We start from the raw sequence: 21,564 nt of genomic DNA, 5'->3' as shown, positions 1-21,564 counted from the left end.
AAACACAAAACACCTGTATCTTACTGCTCATTGTGCTTTGTGAGATTAAAATAAATTTAAACTACAAAATATATTTTAAAGGTGCGTTATGTGAGAGTTGGTGCGGTTTCTTCCAACATAAGGTGTAAGATGGGAAAGTGAAATTCTGCATACTGTACTGAGGACTGTTGGAATCAGGGTTATCTGTATGATTTCTAGTCTGGACTACTTGCCATTCAGCACAGCTTTTTTTCTATAGTAAGTAACCAAAAAAAAAATAAAGCTCACCTGTGCTACTATTTTGGGAAGAAAGGAAAAGAAAACAAAACCATAAAACCAAACAATCCTGTCTGCCCTCCTTACCCGCACCTGTACTAGATAATGGTGAACTGTTGCCCATAAATGATGAGTTTTGTTCCTGGCACTTACAAGGGGTATGATCTGGTAGCACCAAAGTGCCAGGTCCAAATAGGAGGGTAAGTGTAAGTATCTGAATCTATTATATTGAGCAATAGGGTTGCTGTCTGCTGACTGTTGTAGTAAAGATGTGGGCTCCATTCCCAGCCCTGCTGAAGTCTGGGTAATTTCTGTGTGTTATTTGCATGCTAGGAGAATGTTTCTCGATGTTGGTCTAGGGTAAGATATGACATCTTACTTGATTTCCTGGTGATGTTTTAGCTTATTTTACTCTGGAGTTCGTTGCATATGCTGAAAGAGACCAGAATAGGTTTGTTAGTTTGGTGACAAGTCTAGGACTTCACATACAACATTGGGTTTGGGTACAAGGAGAAACAGATTATTGAGAGTTTCAGATATCCTAGAAATTCACGAACGAATAATGAAAATTAGAGCACGATTTAAGAAACCAAGAAGGATTGTTTGTGATGCCAAGTACTGAAAGAGGTTAAATAGGACAAAAGCTGGTAGTGAGCGTGAGGTCCTGGCTTTTATCTTAACCTTGTGGGTTACTGTTCTTTTCTTCTGCAGACTTGAGAATGCAGTCTAGAACAGGGAATCCTGAATTACTTGGCTGAAATATGGAACATTCAATGTTCTGATCATACAAATACATTCAGTACTTATTTCATATATTAAAAGAATTTTTATATACATCATTATGTGGAAAACTATAATTGCTGCCTAATTCAGCAATTACATTGAAATAGCTCTCTATGTCCAGAACCTTACAAATAAACAAAAAACCTTAATGTCTAATGAAGTAAAAGTAATCTTTAGGAATATTTTTACCCTTATGTTATCTTTCTGTAGCCAATTTTTTGACCAGTGAGTAATGTGGATGTGTTTTATTATTGTTTTTGATAAAAGGTGTGCATGCATACAGCTACAGATGTCAATTCACTTTACTTTGACATACCTATGCTTCTAAAAACCTTTCTGCATTAATTACTTTGCATTAATTGTTTGAATTATACCTTTTTTTTTATCAGTGCCTTTTGTAACGAGCCGTGTTTGTGTAAGAATTTGTTGGTTGGGACAGCTGGAAGTCAGTGCTCAGAGGAGGTGAATATGTAATGTTTTCAAATAGTGGTGGTTCCTCTGCAATACCATGCTTCTGTGCTTTTTTTTGGGGGGGGGGGGGGGGGGGTGGTTCAGGGAGGCTGTTTTTTTAACAGGGAGCGGAAATAGCTTTGAAAACACTGGAGTTAGCTTTGACAGTTTTGCACTGAGATTTTCATGGGACAGATAAAAGCAATGGGCATGCAGGCGTGACAAATCCTACTCCTTTGCGCTTCAGGAATACTGTGACTTGATCAGAAGAAAAGGGTTGTGATGTTTTGTAACTGTTTGTGATTTGGTAAACCCGGAGAATGCTTGCAGGGAAATAGTTTTCCAGGCCAGTTCATCTGTAACACTTCTTGTTATTAGATAAAGCTTTTGGCAGTCAGAGCAAAGCTACCATGTGGCTTTGGTATCTGAACTGGTGAGGATAAACAGGAGTTAAAAACCAGCATAATGTAGCAAAGGCTAAGCAGGAATCGTGCAGTTTTTAATTCTTCAAGCTGTTTCTGAAGAGGTGAGAGATTACGTGTTTGCCAACTAGTCTGTTTGTCTCAGGCGTGCATTGGACCCAGTCTTAGTAGCTATTTTGGCGTGATTCTGCAGGCAGCATAGACTATTTGCAGGACTTTTTTGTGTTGGCAGCTGGAGTTGGCAACAAAAACTTGCACTAACGTATTTGGTAGTGTGGAGCAGCCTCTTACTGTATTCCCTGGCAGGACAGACTCTGTAATCAGCGCTCTTCACTTCTGGTTTGCTGATGTAAATGTGAGGGAGGAATTCAGATGGCATCCAGAAAATAGTAAGATATTCTGAAGAGCACAGTTTATTTATTCATTTGGTTTACTTCCTATGTGAATAGGTCAGGCTGTGAAGCCTGCCTTTCTTGAGCAATACTTTTAAAAAAGAAAATAAGTATTTTTTTTTTAATGGGTCTTTGCTAATTTTCAATTGCAGGCAAACATTTAATAAGGAGATACTGTAATTATTGTAACTTGAACTGTCTAGACTGACAATGTGGATGTGTAGCTGTAATAATGCCTTGGAGGAATACACAATTTGGACCTATTTAAAACAATCTTAAATTTAAGGCTTTCTCTCCAAAAATGTTGTAATATCTCGAGTCTGTAATCACAGCAATGTGACTTTTGATGTGTTAATAAAGTACAGAGAAATATTTGCGTGTTCTCCACTATTGAGAACACTTTTTTTTTTTTTCTCAGGGAGGTTTGGAATGAGGGCAAATTTTCATTTCCCATATTTTATAATGTGTTAGTTGTAGCTGATGTGATGTGTTATACCTTCAGGTTTTATCAAGGAAAGATTGTTTTAAAACTGTTTGTTAATTTTCCAAATTATTTATCAATTTAAAATTCTTTTCAACTTTCGTGTTGGGTTCGGGGGGGCTTCTTTGTTGGTTTGGGCTTTTTTTTCCCCACTAAAAAGGTTTATGCTCAGTTGAACATTATTTGTGATCTGGTTTTATTTCCAGTTTAGAATGTAGCAGATTTAAGGGATAAAATTACAGGTGTTTGTGAGTTTGAAAGACTTTTCAATATGACAAGAACATAGGATGAATTACAGCTCAAATTTGGTACTAGTAATTTTAATCCAGTTTCATCCACTGGATTATCAAACACAATGACTTGCTGTGATGTTTCCCTGCAAATAAGAACTACATATTGAAAAGACACATATGTACATGTGTGTGCCTACATAGATACACAGACAAGTTATATATAAAACGTGTATGTAATTATATATTTCACAAGGTATAGTAGCTTATGAGATGCTAATGAGAGAAAACATGTAATGAATCGACAGTGAGAACAGCCCTTTGAAATGATTGTAGGAGGTCACAGAAGAAATAAAATATTTCTGTATAAACAAATACTGAGAATCCTTCCAGTAAAATAACATCCATGAGAAGCACAGGCCTTGACATAGTGTAGCAGTTCCTGCCTGGCAGCCCCTGCCTGGAACCCAGCTTCGGGTGCTGGAGCAGAGAGTCAGATGTATTGGGCAAGTGGGGGGGCAGCAAGACCTCACAGGGAGCAGATGGAGTTGGGATGGGCATAAACCACAAAACAGACTTGGCCATTTTTGTAGTTAATGGCTTTATTTAATTTGGTATGTTTTCATTTTGCATGAGGTATATGTAAATACATTTTTTGTGCGTATGGGAGAGATGAAAATAGTATGTAGTCTGGGGGACTAATGGTAGCGCTCATCTTCTCTGTCCTGCTTGCTTATGGACTTCCAAAATTTTCTTAAATGTTTCCAGCACTAACAGGAACCCCTGTTTTCCTGTGTGAGCAGCCTGGTGAAATGATCAGTCCTAAGGCTCTCTGGCTTTATAGTATTAATTTCATTGAAAATTCTTTACATTTGAAGAATGGCAGGAAAATACTGTGAAGAATCCTATTTTATGGGAGTTTGTAATCCTGTGCAGACAGGAGCAGGTTCCACCTGCTCAGAACTTGGAGCTGAACATCAGTCTTAATGTGGTGCTGAAGTGTCTTGTGAGCAAGAAGGTCTAGGAATTGTTTTTCAGAAGGGCATTATGTGACTATCACAGGCAAATCTGTTTGGTGTTTTATTAACAAGATACAGAGCTAGCTTGTACAACATCTTGCCACCAAATATGCTAAAGTTTTAATGAGGTATTTTTAAGGGAGTAGGTACAGTTCAGTACCACCATATGGGAATGTCCACGGGTTATTTTGGTAAAGAATTAAGACAGTTCTTAAAAACATGAATATTCATGTTATGTATCTGAAGGGATAGGAAGAAGCTTTGCTGCAAGAAATGTAGGGAAGCTTTTCCTATAGGAAAGCTGCTTCTACTTCTAAAGGATCTGTTACAAGGCTGTTTGATCCATGGATCTGAAGCCTGACTGATTCCAGAAGTGGGGCTTTGGAGACCTAATTCTTCTGAGTTTTGTGGAAACTTGCTGCAAGTTTTATATTCTGAAGAGTATCCCCCAGCTAATCAAAGGTTTTAGTTCATAATATAGCTGTTCTTTACTGTTACTGAACTTTAAAAGTGGTGGATTTCCTGTTCATTAGTGTGGAATGTTTTTTCAAGCATGTCATCTGTAATGAATAATCAGATGTCTTATTTCCTTTTAAGTGGCTTAGAGTGAATCGTGTTTTTCAGCTTCAATATCAAGTGTGTCCAAATGGTGTTGAGTTCCAATTCTGGTGTAGAAACAGATTCAGAGTGCTTTAAATACAGTTTTGTATAATTAGGCATTTTTCTTCAGAATTGAAACTCTTAATGAGGGAAACTTGCCAGTCCAAATAGGAATAATTCCTTGCCTCATGTTGATAACACTGTATTTAGCCTGTGCAGATGATATTTTCAGATGTATTGAGTGTCTGTTTTTAGTGATCAAACAGAACTTCAACAGAATTATGCGATAATCTGACTAACATCAGGAAGTTGCTACTTGGTATGCTGAATTCTCTGGGTTCTCTTCTTTCTCAAAAAGTTACCATTGCAAAGGTTAGGATTCTCTGAAAAGAAGAATGTGGTTACTTGGCATGGTGCTGCCTTGAACAGGTAATGAGAAATATTCTTGAGAGACTTCGTATGAATTGATATTAGTGTGGTCTACTGCTCAGGCTAATATATTCTCCTTCTCATCAGGTCTAGTAAGCTCACTGGGTACTATGCTAATATGGTTATACCGTTTGCTAAACGGGGCAAACAAGCTTGGTTATCTGCATGGTGGTGTTTTACCGTATTGGCTGCGCACTGAACTTGTTTTACAGTAGTTGGGGATTTGACAGACAGGTTTTGTTTCAGTCATTGTTATTTAACACTGAAAATTTGGCACTGATGTAGAGAACCAAGAATACTTAGATCAAATTTAAATGTGTTTCAGGGATTTTGTGTCTGAGTCTCCAGTGTGATTCTTAGTGATAATGATTTTGTAGATCATGTCTGGTTTGCCGTATTACTTTTAGTGATTATTACTAAAGACTGTAACCTTCAAAGCATAATTGAAGTTCTGCATTTCCTGCTGCTTTTATAAAACAAGCTAGAGGCGAGGTCTTGAATAGTTAAGAGCTTACTGGGGTTACTCCTGGCAGTTGCTGTGCCTGTCGTGCAAAGGATTGGTATTTGAGAACAGAACATCCCCACTGAAAGAGCAGAGAGAACAAAAAAGCTCAGTAGAGTTAATGTGTGTTAACTTCCAACATTGACACAGTCCGTAAAGAATGCATTGCCAGTAACAGCAAGATAGGATTTTAATTCACTGATTATTTGCAGTAGCTTTCTGGGTGAAAACTCTTAATGCACACCTTTGAACAAGAGAATTTCTCCACTTTGCAAGTGTTTAAAGCCATCTTGCCATATCTACTATGGAATATCTAATGCACTATCAGTAAACACCATCATTTCCTTCATCCAGTTTGGCTCTTGTACACAGACACTGTGCGAGGCAGAAAACCCTTTTTAAGTTCCTTAAATCTACTCTAATAAAGGATGGATGTATATCAAAAACTTGGAAAAGAAAGTGTTTCTCATTTACTACTACATGTTGTAGGGAAGTCTCTTGTTGAGTCTCAGTGATTGTAGAACCTAGAAAGGCTCGTGCTGGTGTCGTGTCTAAGACCATATGAACTGGAAGCTCATTACAATGAGGGGTTCTCTGGGTTCTTGATGAATAGTGTGCCCCAAAAGTTCAGATACAGTGTCTGTCTGTAATATGAAGTTTGAGGGGGAATTTCTCAGGCCTGTGATATCATCAGCCTGTACCTTTCTGTCTCCAAAAGCAATGAAATTCTGTTCTCTTTTCAGTCTTTTTAAAACCCTGCTTTATTATGGCTCCTCCTTATCATTAATTAACTTCAGATTTTATTTGCATGAAATACTAGTTATGTATGTTTGTGATTATGGTAACTTATAAATCAATTACATTATGCTGGTTTATTGTCTCAAAGGAGTGAAATGTCCTGCTGTAGTTGCTCCTAGCTCTTCCTATAATGACATGTATCTTCTAGGCTTATCCCCTATCCGCTTAGCTTAAGGAATAGTGCAAGTAAAATACTTTGATCTGAGCTTACCAGCAGTTTTGGAGGAGTTTTGTTCTGTTCTAGCAGAGGCTTTCTGTTGGGTTTCTTTTCTGATCAGTGATGGGACTTTTTGTTTTGTATTGCAGACACTTACTGTGTGGTGGAAGGATTTTTTAACTCTCATTCTTCAGAATAGATTTTTCTTGCCTAACAATTTGTCTCTGTATTAGCACAGACTGTGTTGTCTGCTAGTATGAGTCAGATGATCAGGATAGCTCAAGGATCTCTAAACAGGACTTTGCATATTGCAGCCAAATGACCTTACTTTATGAGGCTATTAAACATAATGTTTTAGCTTGCTCCAAGAAGAGGTGATAACATAAAACACACAACAACATCGTTTCCTGTCACCAAGACAATGCAGTTAGTGAAAAGAATACCTGGCTTACATCAGACAGGTGTAGGATTGTCATTCTAGCCGTAGGCTTTGCAATGAAAAAGGCAGAAACCCTAGTTTTTCTGAACAAAAGTATCATGGACTCAAACATAATGTGATGGATTTAAATTGTGGTGGAGATGTGCATACCTTACCTAGTGTGGTGTGATCTTTCACGGGAGAATAAACAGAGCCTGTTTTGTACTGTTTTCTCTCTTGGCATCTTCTCTTATTTGTGTCCTCAGCTGTTACGGAATGGATGACAGGGTAAGACGAGGCAGTCACTGTCCCTTGCTCACCCCGCTCTGCGAGCATAGGCTGGGTTATGTAGATGTGCTCCGCATCACTGTATGCTCATTATGGAAAGTCCTCTCTTTTACTGCTTTGTGTTTCTCAGAAACAGTTTCAGGGTTATTATTTATTATTTTTCTTACCAGCAACTGCATTCTGATTAAAAGCTGGGATTTGCTTCTGCTGTACATGCCAGGTAAATGTTTACAAATCATTTACTTGGTATTCGGGAAGGGTAAAGCCAAGGGAAAGGTTTTTTTAATGAGATATTATTGTATCCTTTTTTCTTTAATACAGCATCGTTAAAAATGCTACAGAGGTTTGTGGGTGGATATTTTTTAAGTTTTAATGGTGAGGTTTTTTGTTGTCACCCCTGCCCTCTCTCTGCCCCCCAAATGATCTGGTGTATTAATAAATAGTCTTGACCCTAAAAGTTGTTCTAATTCCTGAGTTAGAGGAAAGAAAAATACACAAAAATACTGGAAAAAATACTTCAAAAATACTGGAAAGATACAACTGAGCTATCTTACTTGTTCTTAAAAAGGAAGTTTTAATAAATGTGGTTGAATATAAGTGAGTATTCAAATAGAATATGTCACTACAATATATACATATGAATGCTTGATGTTTTTTTCTCTGCAGACTTAGTTTTAGTGGTTCCCACCAGATTACTTTGACACTTCAGGCATTTTAGAAAGGAGCCAAACTTTTAATGAGCTTTTTATTTGTAAGATGTTAGTTTGTGTGTTAATTGTGGGTAATGGTTCAGTGAGGATAGAGTTTTTCATCAGTTTAGTTTTCTTCTATGAGTAGAATCAAATAATCATTAGCTATGTAGGAAGTAAATTATTTTCAATGGATTCTGGTACTGTTCTGTGAACAGCAAATTCAGTTGCAGAAATTCAGTATAAAAAAATGTCTGAAGGCATCAGAATAAATGAGGATGCTTTTGGGATTGCAGAAGATGTCCAGACAGCAGTCATGCAGCATGAATTCTTCCCTGCCTCCTCCTTCATGGGGATTCCCATTTATCTTTGTGTCCTGTAATGTGGAATGATGTGAGACAGGCACTGTCGTTCTGCTCTCCTCTAGGTAAAGGTAAAACTCGTATGTTTGACCAGCTGTTTTTCTGTAAGACTCCAATACACTTCATGTCAGGGAAGACGTGATAGTCTGGGATCCTCCAATAACCTGAAAAGGAATAGATAGCTGTTCTATTATGGAGCGCATTAGTTGGTCACCATTGTTATAGTCTCTAAAACTCCATATAAAGACGTATCTGTGATACTTACTTCCCCCCCCCCCGAAAACTCTCATCATGGCAGATACCTTCCTGTGCCATGGATGGAGGCTTCCTGACCTGGGTTCATTCTGTTGTTCATTCATTTCTCATGATGGAAATGTGGATATAGCTCAGAAGATTTATATTGCCAGATTTCTTAGTCTTTTATCACAGCTGTTAGTGACAAAATCAGAACAAAAAGTTTGTTCAGTTCTGTAGTTTTTAATGCCACTCAGCATGGGTTCCTCCTTTTGCCCATTCACCCAGGTGCAAGTTAAATGTCTGTCTTGGCTCTGAAATATGTCCATATGCAGAACCTGAACACCTCTATGGTTTGTCTGTTTGAAGTTGCTGAGAGGTTGATTTTTGAGTTGAAAAACGAAGTTTTGAAGAGGAGAGTTAGTGCCTCCATGGCAATTATACAGTCATAGTGTTTCCTTCTAACATCCTAAAAGCAGAGTGCTTGCTACTTGCTTTGTGTGCCAGTGCAGATCCACTAAAAATTACCTTGTTGCAGGATTTTGAGGATGTTTTTTCTTGTGGCAATTCAGAAAACTGTAAGCTTGTGCTCTTAAGGAACATGCATGCCTAGAGTGACGTTTATATGCTCATATAAACTCCTGGTCTTTCATAAAATAATGTTCTTGTGACCTTTTTGAAGGTTGCTTTGTAGTTCTTTTCTGACTTACCTTTTATTTTCTACTGCATACGTATCACTACCATCTAGGTTTTTAAGGTCTCCGCAAGCTACAGTGGCACTCTAAAGTACATGGTTTAGTGGTTTAACCTACAGTGTGACAGTTTTTATTATCTATAATCAAGTCAAAGAGCATGCACTGTTAAATTGGTACTGAAGATCTTCACTACAAACAACACTCAGGTTTGGAGATTACAGCTGAAGTGACCCTTGTTGCTGAAGACACTTCTGCAAGACAAGGTCTCTAGAGTCACTGGTTACTGCTGTCGTAATAAGCAAGAGGGCAAAGATTACTCCTCTCTTTTTTTTTTTTTGTGATTGCTTGAAAGTGTGTAGGTTTGCTCTGTCCTAATAAATGCCATGAAAAGGATATGCCCTGAAATGTAATGTGTGGTGATAAAGTCATACTGGTGGAAATTTAAAATCATAGAATAGCTTGGGTTGGAAAGGACCTTAAAGATCATGCAGTTCCAACCTCTCTGCCATGGGCAGGGACACCTTCTGCTAGACCAGGTTACTCAAAGGCCCATCCAGCCTGGTCATGAGCAATTCCAGGATGGAGCGTCCACAGCTTCTCTGGGCAACCTGTGCCAGTGCCTCACCACCCTCACAGTGAAGAATTTCTTCCTAATATCTAATCTAAATCTGCTGTCTTTCAGTTTAAAGCCATTCCCCTTTTTTCTTTCAAATGCAGTACAAGTGTTTATGCAAACAGTACTATGATCATTAGTTCAGTAATTAACGGTGTCAGCCTGACAAATCTCTTCATGTCAACTGCAATGTATCTGTCATCTGGCTTCAAAGGATATTTTGTGGTTAGCTGTGTTATGTGTTATTTTTGTGGTTAATAACGTGCTTTCCTCCTGGTTTTAAGCATGCAAAAGACTGTTATTGTAGCTTGCTAGGCTTGCTCTTGGAGCTGTGTCTTAAATTTGAAATATGGTTAGAAAACAGAACTATGCTTCTCAAAATTATGTTAGGCAATATTAGTTATAATTTGTTAATTTTTTGACAATGTGATGTTCATGTAATTGAGCTAAGAAACTTTAGGAGGAAGAAAAAAAAGTCCAAAGAAATATCAGATTAATTACACTCAAGATAGGGATACAAAATGAATTAGTCACAGATTTAAAAGTTTTGAAAGCCTGATACTTAGTCTTTTTCTGCTACTTTCAGTTGACAATCATACAATTAATTTTCAAGTTCTAATTAAGATATGTGTAAGATAGCACTTTGTGGTAAGGCACTTCCAAAGAGATAGTGGCCTCAATTACAGAATTACATACCTAACCCAGACTTTTGTGAAGTTTAAAGTTGGAATGTTAAAGCCAAATATTTAAATATGTTCATTTAAAAAACAAACAAAGAAATTGAGTGCAGTTTTTCTACCTTATGAAATGGTAATTCTCAAATCTGTAGCAAAACCTGCAAATAAAATTCAATGTTCTAGTGACTCTCAAGTGTGACAGTGGGGCTTCGTACTGGGTGAGACCTCTGTGGTTTTGGACACTCAAAGAATCGGAAGTATTTTGTAGTCATGTTCTTATATGTTATCTGTGAACTCAGGAGTTACAAATCATGCTGGTTGAATAGTCCTATTTTTCTAGCCTAACCGAAAAATACACTGTATGAAGTGTTACATTTAAAAATAGTCTAACTTGCAAAGAAAGTTTATTAAAGCTATTACAGGGTATGTTGGCATTGAAACTCTTTCAAGATTTAGAATTGTGTATTTAGGGTTGATTTCTGAAGAAACAGAACAGATGGTATTGAAGCAGGCAGCTGACAAGTGACGCAGCAGAAAACACTTATTAAATGATATTTTGTGTGATCACGAAATAATGAGAGCTTTTTAAAGTGTTACTGCAAAATTTGGTTTTGAAGAGCAGATCGCATAAAGAAGGGGTTTTATGAAGGGGGATGTTGCATTCATGCTTCTCCAAAAAATACTTTGACTTATCTGAAATCTCTGAATTAGTGTTGAGTTATTTGAAGGGCAAATTGAAATTATAGTCTAATGTACTCATGGAGAAGGCATAATCAGGTTATGGCAGTCTTACTGGATATGTGCGGGATAAGAGATCTGCCTTTAAAGCCATCTGGTTCCTTAAAGCTCTCTATAGTTGGGTGTAGTTATTCTAAATCAATTGCTGAGATAGAACCCAAACCAGGAATAAATTATTATAATTCAAACTACTTTAAAAAGAGGTAGATTTGAATGCTGCATGTTTTAATTAGCCATAGACCAAACTAATGCTTATTAATGGTTAATAAGACATTGTAGAAGTTTTGATCCATGAAATAAATGGTGAAACAATTAAACCCCATGTTTTAGGTAGAATAAAACAAAGGTGGCATTATCCTTTTTTCTAGGTTAGGGGAGTTCAGAAGAATCTTGTAGCACCACTACCCTGTCACTTTATTCCAGATTTGGTTTTAACAGGGTCATAAGCCTCCTATGTATTTCTCATGGTGCAATCCTTATAGAAACCCCTGTGTAGATGAAATGTTTTGAAAACCTGAGAAATAGAAGTACTGCGAATGGAAGGATTATATGTTTGTTATGTAATGCAGTTCAAAGGTGCGTATAAATATGATGGGGTTTTTCAGAACTGCCATTCTGAAAACTGATTTTTTTTAAGGACCCAGGCCTTTTATTGCCTTTTTAGTTTATTGACACCAGTGACCAATACCTGGAATTAAAATCTGGCATTCCGTATAAGGAATATAAATTTCTTGGTTGTTTCTACTGGAATCCAACATTCTCATTCAACTGTGTAAAACCTGCCTAATGCAATTAGGGTGATGTGTTTCTATAAGAGCTTTACAGCCAACTGAGAGTTGCAATAGTCCCATTTGCCTTGCAGATTTTTGAACTGGAAAATTAGGATGGCACAACACTTGCTTTTCTGTATTGTCAAATACTGCAGTAACACTGTGATACTGGGAATTAAATAGTACCAACAGTGCTAGATTTTACATTTTGTGTAACAGTGCCTTTAATATACAAAACTGCTTCTCTATTGGAATGTTTCTTTTAGTGCCATTTAAGTTTATGAAATTAAAGGAACAACACTTGGACCAATATTTATATTAGTACGGTCTAGTGTGAGGTGTCCCTGCCCATGGCAGGGGTTGCAACTAGATGATCTTAAGGTCCTTTCCAACCCCAACCATTCTATGACCGTATGATATATCAGCGCTGCAAGATGTCTGCTTCCAAGGTTGCTTGTTAAAACTGAAAGCTTGATTAGCATTCTTTACTGTAATGCTTTATAATGGAGTACTCTGTATTTGCAGATCAAGTTTGTTCATCATATCATCACTGTTCTTCAGTAAAAAGTGGTTGGTCTGTACAGCAATTCTTTACTGGCATTTAAAATACAGAAATCTCTTTAACTTTTCTCAGATTTAATTTATTGAAGTTCACCAAAAAAATGTAAAACTTCACCTGGAACAAAATTAGGATTTTCTTTTAGTGGAATAAAAGACTTCTGCATACTGCTGATGGCCTGCTGAATGCAGCATTTCTGTTTCTGCTTTTGTAAGAAGTTCTGAAAAACAGGTTTTTTAACTAAACCAATAGCTTTCTCACAGAAGTTAAATTTAAAAAGAATTGTTTGGAAGCATCAGAGAGTGCCAGTTGTGAAACCGGGGGGGAAGGGTTTATGTCAAAGCACCCTTGGCATGCAGAATACTTGTGGTCAATAGAGACCCTTGGGCTTGGGATTGTTGAAATACCAGTCTCTGGAGCTGACCTAGAAGATGACAAGCTGTGAGCATCCCAGCAGTCATACCCTGATCCACCAGCCTCCTGCATCCTACACTCCCAGTTTGTACTCCCTACTGCAGAACTGGGAGTTGGGGTTTGAGTATTTTCAGGCTATCAGTTTAAGAGCAGCATTAACAGGAAGATTTGCAAGACTGGAAACAGCTTGGAAACATGGGAGTGCTGGAGTGGAAATGGTTGGACTCAGTGACTGTAAAGGTCTTTTCTAGCCTAAACAATTCTATGACTATGTTGCTTGTGTTAGAGCTGCTTTCATATTTGTATCTTGGTGGTTTCAGAGTGCTCAACAGTTTCTGTTTGTAGGGGTTGGATTTTTGGAGAAGCGTGGCTTGACTTTGCCAGAAATTCAGACTATGGATGTTTCAGGAAAATATATTTGGTGTTTGGTGATCAATATTTTTCTAGACAAATAGCTCCCTTCTCCCCATTTTATTGGATGATTTATGAGAAGTTGTATCAGCTGGTTACTTGTCTGACTTCTGTCACTTAGACATTAAAAAAACCCAAAGCCAAACAACGAACCAACAACCAAACAAAAAAAGCCAAACCAACACTACAATAAATATGATTACTATTTTTACAATAGTGAGTTTTTGCCCTTTAAGCAGGGAATGCAGTTCTTGTGTTCGTGAGCAGATACTTTCTCTATGGAGGGACAAACTCATCACTCATCTCATTTTCTCAAATTCTACAATGAAATTGCAGCCAGTATAATATCGTACTTGGTTCTGCTTGTTCCTTACTCTTATAGGTTATAGGCTCTTTAGCATTATCAAAAAGGTTTAAAAGGGGTTGCAAAGTGTTAGCTAGCTGTAGTCACTCTACTCCTCCAAACTAGAGGAATGAAAACAGATTCTCATTGCTGGCAGCTCTTAATTGCCTTTGGGCTGAGTAGCAAGTTTAATATGTGTATTACTTTTTCCCTTGTGCTTCCTGTCTGTGTCTTTATTTTTTATTTCCTTTTTTTCCCTAGATAGCAAGTCCTTGGTGCCAGGGGCTGTCTTTTTGTCACAAATGTGTAATCTGCAATTGAGACATGCTGGCAAGTAATTGGTACTGTGAGGCATTATGTGGTGTTAGTGATAAGTACTATAGATTTCTCATTCTGGGTGCATCAGTGTCAGGTTTGCACTGCTCAATTTGGGATTGCTTGTGTGTAACTTAGAAAATTATGTTAGGAAACACTGATAAAATGGTGACTGTGTAACTTCAGCATTATCTGAGCAGGTACTAACCAGGGAGTAGTTCTTCTGGGCTAGGGATTGTGTGTGTGATGTTGTCTTGGGTACATGGAAGTGAATGTTGAAGTTCTGAAATTGCATATTATGTTTTAGAAGTGACTTCTTGGGTCTCAGCTCCAGTTCCACTATCGGATCTCTCCTGAGATTAGCTTTAATTTCCATCTTGTATGCTCTTAGCTCTCAAGTAAGGATTCACTGAAGAAGGTTATTTTGGCAAGGGAGAGCAACGCTCTTCACAATAAAATGTCAGTTGAAATGTGCATTAATTTTGCTGTAGCTGTGAATCAACAGTGAAATGAATAGAAATGTCTTGTGACTTAAAATTCTTGCTGTTTATAATCCCTCACCCCCAGTGTATTTGCAACTCTAGCCATCTAAGCAGAGCTTAGGCCAGAACCAAGATGCTGATTGATGGTCTGCCTCTTATTTTTCATCAGTCTTCCCTTAGAGAGCAAACTGGTTGGCTCTTGTCCAGTTTAATCACATGCCGTGATATGAAAGTGATCTTTTGATTAAGCTATAAATTAGTTCAGAGAAATTGGCACTGATATTGAAAGAGCTGAGGAGTATTTTGTGCTACTCTTTCAGGAGTAAATCTTAGTATATATTGTGCATGGCGAAGTAAGTTCCCTGCTTGTACTTTCAAAAGGACCTTAGATCAGCCAGAACTGATCCGTAGTGCCGGGTCTAACTTGCTTCCTTCGGTGTTATTCTGCAAAATAAATTGCATATCTACCTTCTTTTGGTTTATTTACAGTAAACAAACCAGTTGAAATTGGATTTAGGTATTTTTGCCCCTGCTCACTCCAGCTTCTCTTCTGTTTTAGGTTTAGAAAAGTAACTGCTGAACCTAAGTTTAAACTTCCCACAGAAAATGTTTCTCACTAATTGTTGCATATGAAAGTGACACACGGTTTCTAAGGTGTAGTTCGGCCTGAAGTTCCTGTCTCTAGAGACAAGTAAATGGTGATTTCTAACTGATGGGTTGCTCTGTGTATGTCAGGAAAACGCTAGTTGGATGGGTAGGTATTAGTCATTCCTAAGGGAGAAGCATGCTGGTCTTAGTTAACATGACTAAAGTCTTTAGCGTAATTGTTTTCTAGAATATAAAATGTACAATATTTGGAAGATACACTTTTATACAGTGTTTTTTCATAACTCATAGAGAATGCTAAAACATACTTTTTTTATTTTAAATAAAACCTTTTTTCCCCCCTCTTACCACAGGATAATGAGAAAAGGACCCCTTTACATGCTGCTGCCTATCTGGGAGATGCAGAAATTATTGAACTACTTATTTTATCTGGTATGTTCTGTTCCTGTTAATGGAAAAAAAAACTCTATGCACATCCAAAGCAATATTTATGTACATCTCACACTGTTTAGCATTTATTGAGATACTTAATGTAATAGAAATTAAAGATGTTTGTACTGGAATTTTGGGTTCAAAACTTATCAGTGTTATAATACTGTGTAGTTCTGCTTTAAAATATTTCTTTGTAGAAACCTTTCTCACAGCTATCTTTATTTGTAGCTTGATCAGCTTTAAGTGGTTTAGTCTAAAGACATGATAGTTTGTTATAGGTAGATGTTACTAGCATTGCTTTTGTTTTCAGAAAGATAAAATTGAACATAGAGGATAACATCCAGAGTTGATGGTATTATTTTTAAGTATCCTTTGCTATTGGCTTAAATGTACAGAATAGAATCAGGAACAGCTGAGTATTTTAAAATCTCACATCTCTTTTCCTATTTAATTGTACTAAGACAAAGTGCAAGTTCTGTAAAACAGTATACTTAAAAAGGTAGAAAACCATGAAACTAACCCAAAAACTTGTAAGCAGAAGTTCATGACTGATATGGATTGGTTTTGATCTTGGATAAATCTGCCTGTCAGGTAGCTTGAAGCTGGATTTGTGATATGGAGATTTAAGGTTAAACAGAAAGATTAAAACTTGTAACAGCCCCATAGAACTACTTCGATCTTCAGTCTGCTAAATGGTGCACCTTACCTGTGCAAAGCTGGCTATTTCAACACCCCATCACTATCCTCTCCATGAACCTTTAATAAATTTTGCTTTAAGGAAATAAGATTTTAAAGATTGTAGGTGTCACGCCATAGTTTCAGTTGACATTGCTTGGTCCAGTTTAATTTTTTATAATTTAGCAAGGTATAATTTTCTCATTACATATATTTACTCTATATAATTATATATACTTATAATTAATTAGAATCACATTATGGTGGTGTTTTGTCTGGGTTTTTTTCTCATGGAAGTATTCTATAGTCATAACTTGTTGAGAAAATTTCACCTGTGTTACTGAGAAGGTGCTGGTTTTCCCTGTCAAGGAAAAAACAAGTTCTGGTGACTCCTGAAAATACATAGACCCCATTCTTCTGAAGAGAGATCGTGGATTTTGCGAGGATATTTCTTTCTGTTTCAGTTTTCACAGTGATTTAAAACTAAACCAAGTAAAATCCCCAAACAACTGGCTGTGTTACAAACAAAAGTTGTAGTCAGATACTTTTAGGAGTGGATCTTCTGACTGGTGTGGGTGAACAGAGTCCAGTTACCAGAACTGCAGTTGGAAGAAAATACCTCTCATGGACAAAGGGCATATGGAAGGAGCAAGATTTTAGTTCAGATATTAATGAAACAAGATCCTGATTGGGGGATGGCACTAAAGGAAGAAAGGTACATCATGCTATTTGGGCACATAGCGTGAGTATAACTGTGACAAAAATGGGAGAACAAAGGAGGGAAGTGAATAGCTAAGAATTAGGGCTGTATGAATAGTCCAAAGTTGAGCTGTTGTGTGATGGAGAGGTGGTGGGATGATGCTGTGTCTGTAGATTTTTTAAAAGAAGACTGGGAGGCATTGATGTATCTCAGATAAATCTTGATTTTCATTAAATAAATGTTACTTACACAAAGCAACATGTTGAGTAGTTGCAAAATCAAGAGCTTCCAAAGCTGTGGATTGTATAGGCAATATCAGTCTAACCTTTGCTCATGGGCTGTGCTGCAGACTTCAATTATGTGTTTGTGCCTTGCTGTAAAAGCACAGCCTCATGAATTTCACAAGGAGGGGGTGTGCTTGGGAATGAATCGGGGTGGTACAGTGAAGGAGGCACAGATGCCAGTTATTGATGTATCTGTATGTGAATGAAGAGGGGCATTTAATTGCGGGATGAGAAAGTGATGTCTGCATGCTAAGGCTGTTGAGTTTGAAAGGCTGTGCTGTACTTGGCTGCCTATTTGTGTATTACCTGCTTGCAAGCTGTGATCTTAGGCAAGCAGCTTAAACCAGACTCTTTAAAAAGCAGCTACTAATTTAGTCTTCCTCATTTCTGAATGCTGGATTTAAAATCTTTGAGGTTTGTGAAGTGTGAGTGCTCACAGCTGTATCTAAAGTGCTGCACACCAGCTGGTTCTCTGAGAAATCAGGTCTAGGCGCCTTGGAATGCACAAGCCAAGATCTTTCTTTAAATTCTCTCAATTGGAAGATGGGGCACAGAGGTTTAGTGTATTTATCCTCTCCATTTCATAAAGATAGGGAAAATTTATCTATTGTGTTTCAGCTGGAAATCAAATATCTCCTTTGAGACAGATATATAATGTTACATTTTGTCCTAATAGGTGAGCATTAGGGAGAAAATAAAGAACATCTGTTACCAGAGCAGGGTTTGGAGAACACTTGCCATGTTGCAAGACCTCTTTTTGAGCAATGAAGAAATAGTTTGTTGAATAAATAACAGCAGTCTCCTCTGTGCAGTAAGTTTCCATGTAAAAATTTTGTATTTAGCTTTAACTACCCTATTGTAATATATATGCACAAGGAAATGAATTAGAATACTTCATCCTAGCATTTCTTACATTGTGAGAGCTTGGCTTTGCAATTTGTAATACCCTCTAATAGAGTGTTGCTGGAATGTTACTGGGAACCACTTTATAGTTTTCCTGTTGTGCAGGCTATACTATAAAGACTCTTAGCTTTGCCATTTTTATTCTTTCTTCAAACTGGATCTCAAAATGACTGAAGTCAATATTAATCTTTCCACTGCTTTTGCATGATTCTTCCTCATTCTCTATTAAAAAGTGTGTATTGTCTGTTACTTAGACATAGGGCTTTTTTAATTTGATTGGAATGTCTTTTCCATCCCAGTCCAGGGGTCCACATTGCTTTCAAGTATGTATTTTGGACCATATGTTGCTGTTAAAATATATTACTTTGCTACAGACGTAAGCAACCCATATTGCACATTCTGAAGATAGAAGCGATTCAGCCTTTTTGCCGACTCTTGTGGAATAAGTTTTCAGTCTTACAAGCATACTTACTTAGTTTTTGAATTCTTGAGATATATTCGCACCAAACCTGAAGGTTGCCCTGTGACCTCTCATATTGTAGCCTTTCACCTGGGCAAGGGACCTGAAGGTGATGGTTTGAATACAGACTCTGAACAGCAAAGAAAATTGCTTCAGTGACTCCAGTTTGAGGCTGGGACATTTAGATTGCCTTTTGTTTTTCATCTTGAAACACTGATCTTCTATGAACACTAATAAACTTGTCCCCTGAGGATGTGAATATCTTGCCAGCAAATTGTCATACCACTGTGGTCTGTGGAAGTCTAAGTATTCAAATCAAATATCCCTATTAGATTGTACCTAGATAAGCAAATAGCATTCCTAAATTTGTTAGGTAAGGAGGTGAAAAATAAATAAAAGGCATGAAGATGGTTGCTTACAGTATACAGATTGGTGGAAGGTTTAAGTTTTAGTCACTTGAGAATCATCATTCTAGAAGCATTTTCTCTTTTGTATGACTCTGTGAAGAGTCGTTACACATCACAGTTCTATTTTTATGATGTATGCACAGCTCTGCATCCCTGTGCACAAACACATCTGTTTACTTTGCATAATTGCACTGACTTATTACAAGGGGATGTAGTGATAGGACAAGAGGGAATGGTTTTAAGCTGAAAGAGGGTAGATTCAGATCAGATACAAGGAAGGCATTCTTTATTAAGAGAGTAGTGAGACACTGGAACATGTTGCCCAGAGAAGCTGTGGCTGCCCCATCCCTGGCAGTGTTCAAGTCCAGGTTGGACTGGGCTTGCAGCCAACCTGCTCTACGGGAGGTGTCCCTGCCCATGTCAGGGGGTAGATGATCTTTAAGGTCCCTTCCAACCCAAACGATTCTATCATTCTATGATTCTGTGACTTTAATTGTGTAAATAACTGATGGCAAGCTACAGAGAAGTAGAAAAGTAAAATAATTAAGAATTAACTGAATGTCCAACTTTTTGTTCTTTCCAAGAAGTTCTGATTAAAAAAATCAAACCCTTCTTTCAGTTAATTTCTGCATGTCAGCTGTTCTGGGGAGGCTTCTAGCTTTATAAAAAGTTATTCTTTCTTTGTCCTATGCTTTCTTCTAATGTCATCAGAGTCTGTTCTGCAGGCAAGAGACACGTGAGGAGCAGGACATGATTCCAGAATGTTTTCTTTTGATTCATGTTTGTTTTCTTTAAAATATCATGCAGACTGTTACTGCTTTCACTGGAATCAGTGCAGTTCATGAAAATAAACATCTGAATTATCTGCTCTTTTGTTCTGAATAGTTTTAGTTAGTGTATTGCATTGATACTTATATACTAACACCACATTTCTGTTTATTTAACCCAAAATTTTCACTGCGTGGAGCCCAGCATGAATCTGTTGTCAAACTCACTCTCATTAAGGGTTGGCAGCCCATGAGTTTTTGTTGTGCTTTCCTCTGGGTCAGCTGGAAAATGTAAGAATTGTGCTGATGCTGGAAAACTATGATTACAGTAATAACGGATTATTGGAGGATAGTAAAGACCCTTCAGTGTTAACTCCACTCTACCTGTGTTTTTCATCTAATTCTGAAGCTATCCAGCTATTAAAGTACATGCAATGACAGTCACGCAGCTCAGCTGATGAAAGGCTTTAACAGCAGCATGAAGCTCCCTTTGTTTGGGTTGCAGATGTATCCACATGCCAAAGGCATTTCACAGGGGCTCCTTTTATACTGGCTGTATCTTTCGGCTGCTTCCTCTTCTTTTGACAGTGGTGTTGGCTACTGTTTTGAGCTGTCCTAACTTCCTTCTGGCAGCAGTAACAGTCAGTTTTTGTGGAAAAAAAAAAGTAGCCCTGATGCTCACTGGGAGGGAAAATGGAGCTGACTTAAGAAATGGTAATAGCTTTCAGTAGCTCAAGGAGTCAGAGAACTTTGTGCAGCAATCTGAAACTTGAGGTGATGGCAGGGTTGCGGCAGAAACTGAAGTTATGGAACAGACTTCTTATATTGACAAGACAGCAAAGTTCTGGAGATTGGCTTTGACTTGATTGTCGTTTTCCTCCCCTTCTGTGGGCAGCGTATCGACATGTGGGTTTTTTTGATGGGGGAAAGGGGTGTTTGTTTTGGTGCGTGGATTTTTTTGTTTGGTTATTTTGTTTTAAACAATAAAAATAACTGCTGTCAAAGCATCATTGTGGCTGCTCAAAAGATATTCCAGTCCTGTCCCCCTCAGATTTTTTTTTTTCACTCTTCTATAGATCTGCTATGCATTTAGCTTATAAGTAAGAAGCTTTCTCCCAATAAGGTCTTGTTCTTTATTACTGAAGCAATAAAGTTTTCATTAGGAAATTGTCTTAGATATTTAATACTGGTTGCTCCAATTTATCTCTCAAATTGCCTTTTCCTTTACAGACTTTTTTTGTGTTTCCTTCTGAATGTTGACATATTTTTCTATCTAATGAAAATCTCCTCCTCCTCTTGTTCATTCTGGAGTGTAGTCTGAGAATTTCTGCTTGCCACTCTGGGTACTTCCAGGATCATCATCTTTAGGTAAAAAGTGGATCATTTAGGAAAGAAAAACTTCTTAAGCTAATACTAGCCTGTAATTAAATAGGATTTAATTACAGTAGGACTGCTGGTTATTCTCAGTCATTTAAACCTGAGATCTTCCTAATTTCTGCAGAGATCATTCCTGGAATTATTTCCATATACTGGCTGTTGAGACAAAGTTTGTTAACTTTTTAAAATGTAATCTAAAGATTTTACACACTTTATTCCTAAATAAACATTTCAGAGCTTCAAATACCGATCATCGGTTGTCCATATTGCATATGTGGATGAAAACACTTCTGCTTTATTTGCTTATATTACATTGTTCAATCGCTTGCACATCTTGTACAGTAACAAGGGAAAATACCATCAGTCTAAAAATACAGACTACAAACAGAACATGAAAAAATGGCTTGTCAGTACTGTTGTATTTCTT

At 37.5% G+C, this 21,564-nt stretch overlaps 2 protein-coding genes across 6 annotated transcripts in view; one reads left to right on the top strand and one right to left on the bottom strand.

Moving 5' to 3' along the window:
• WIPF3 (WAS/WASL interacting protein family member 3) overlaps positions 1 to 21,564 on the bottom strand; it is a 303,238-nt gene that overhangs the window by 14,972 nt on the left and 266,702 nt on the right. The gene's annotated exons all lie outside the window — the stretch shown is intronic.
• The window catches only part of ANKRD28 (ankyrin repeat domain 28), a 117,706-nt gene that overhangs the window by 47,329 nt on the left and 48,813 nt on the right, over positions 1 to 21,564 (top strand). For all 3 annotated transcript variants that reach the window (XR_009745395.1, XM_061464874.1, XM_061464873.1), the window contains exon 3: positions 15,486 to 15,564. Coding sequence is in view for 2 of the 3 variants with exons in the window: in XM_061464874.1 (XP_061320858.1) it covers positions 15,486 to 15,564 (79 nt within the window). In the remaining variant the exon portion in view is untranslated. The remainder of the gene's footprint in view (positions 1 to 15,485; positions 15,565 to 21,564) is intronic.

Source organism: Pezoporus flaviventris, unplaced genomic scaffold (assembly GCF_033815535.1).
Source record: "Pezoporus flaviventris isolate CSIRO_AGI_PZ_B2104156 unplaced genomic scaffold, CSIRO_AGI_Pfla_v1 ptg000037l, whole genome shotgun sequence".
Lineage (NCBI taxonomy): Eukaryota > Metazoa > Chordata > Aves > Psittaciformes > Psittacidae > Pezoporus > Pezoporus flaviventris.
This window is presented reverse-complemented; position numbering and strand designations above follow the sequence as displayed.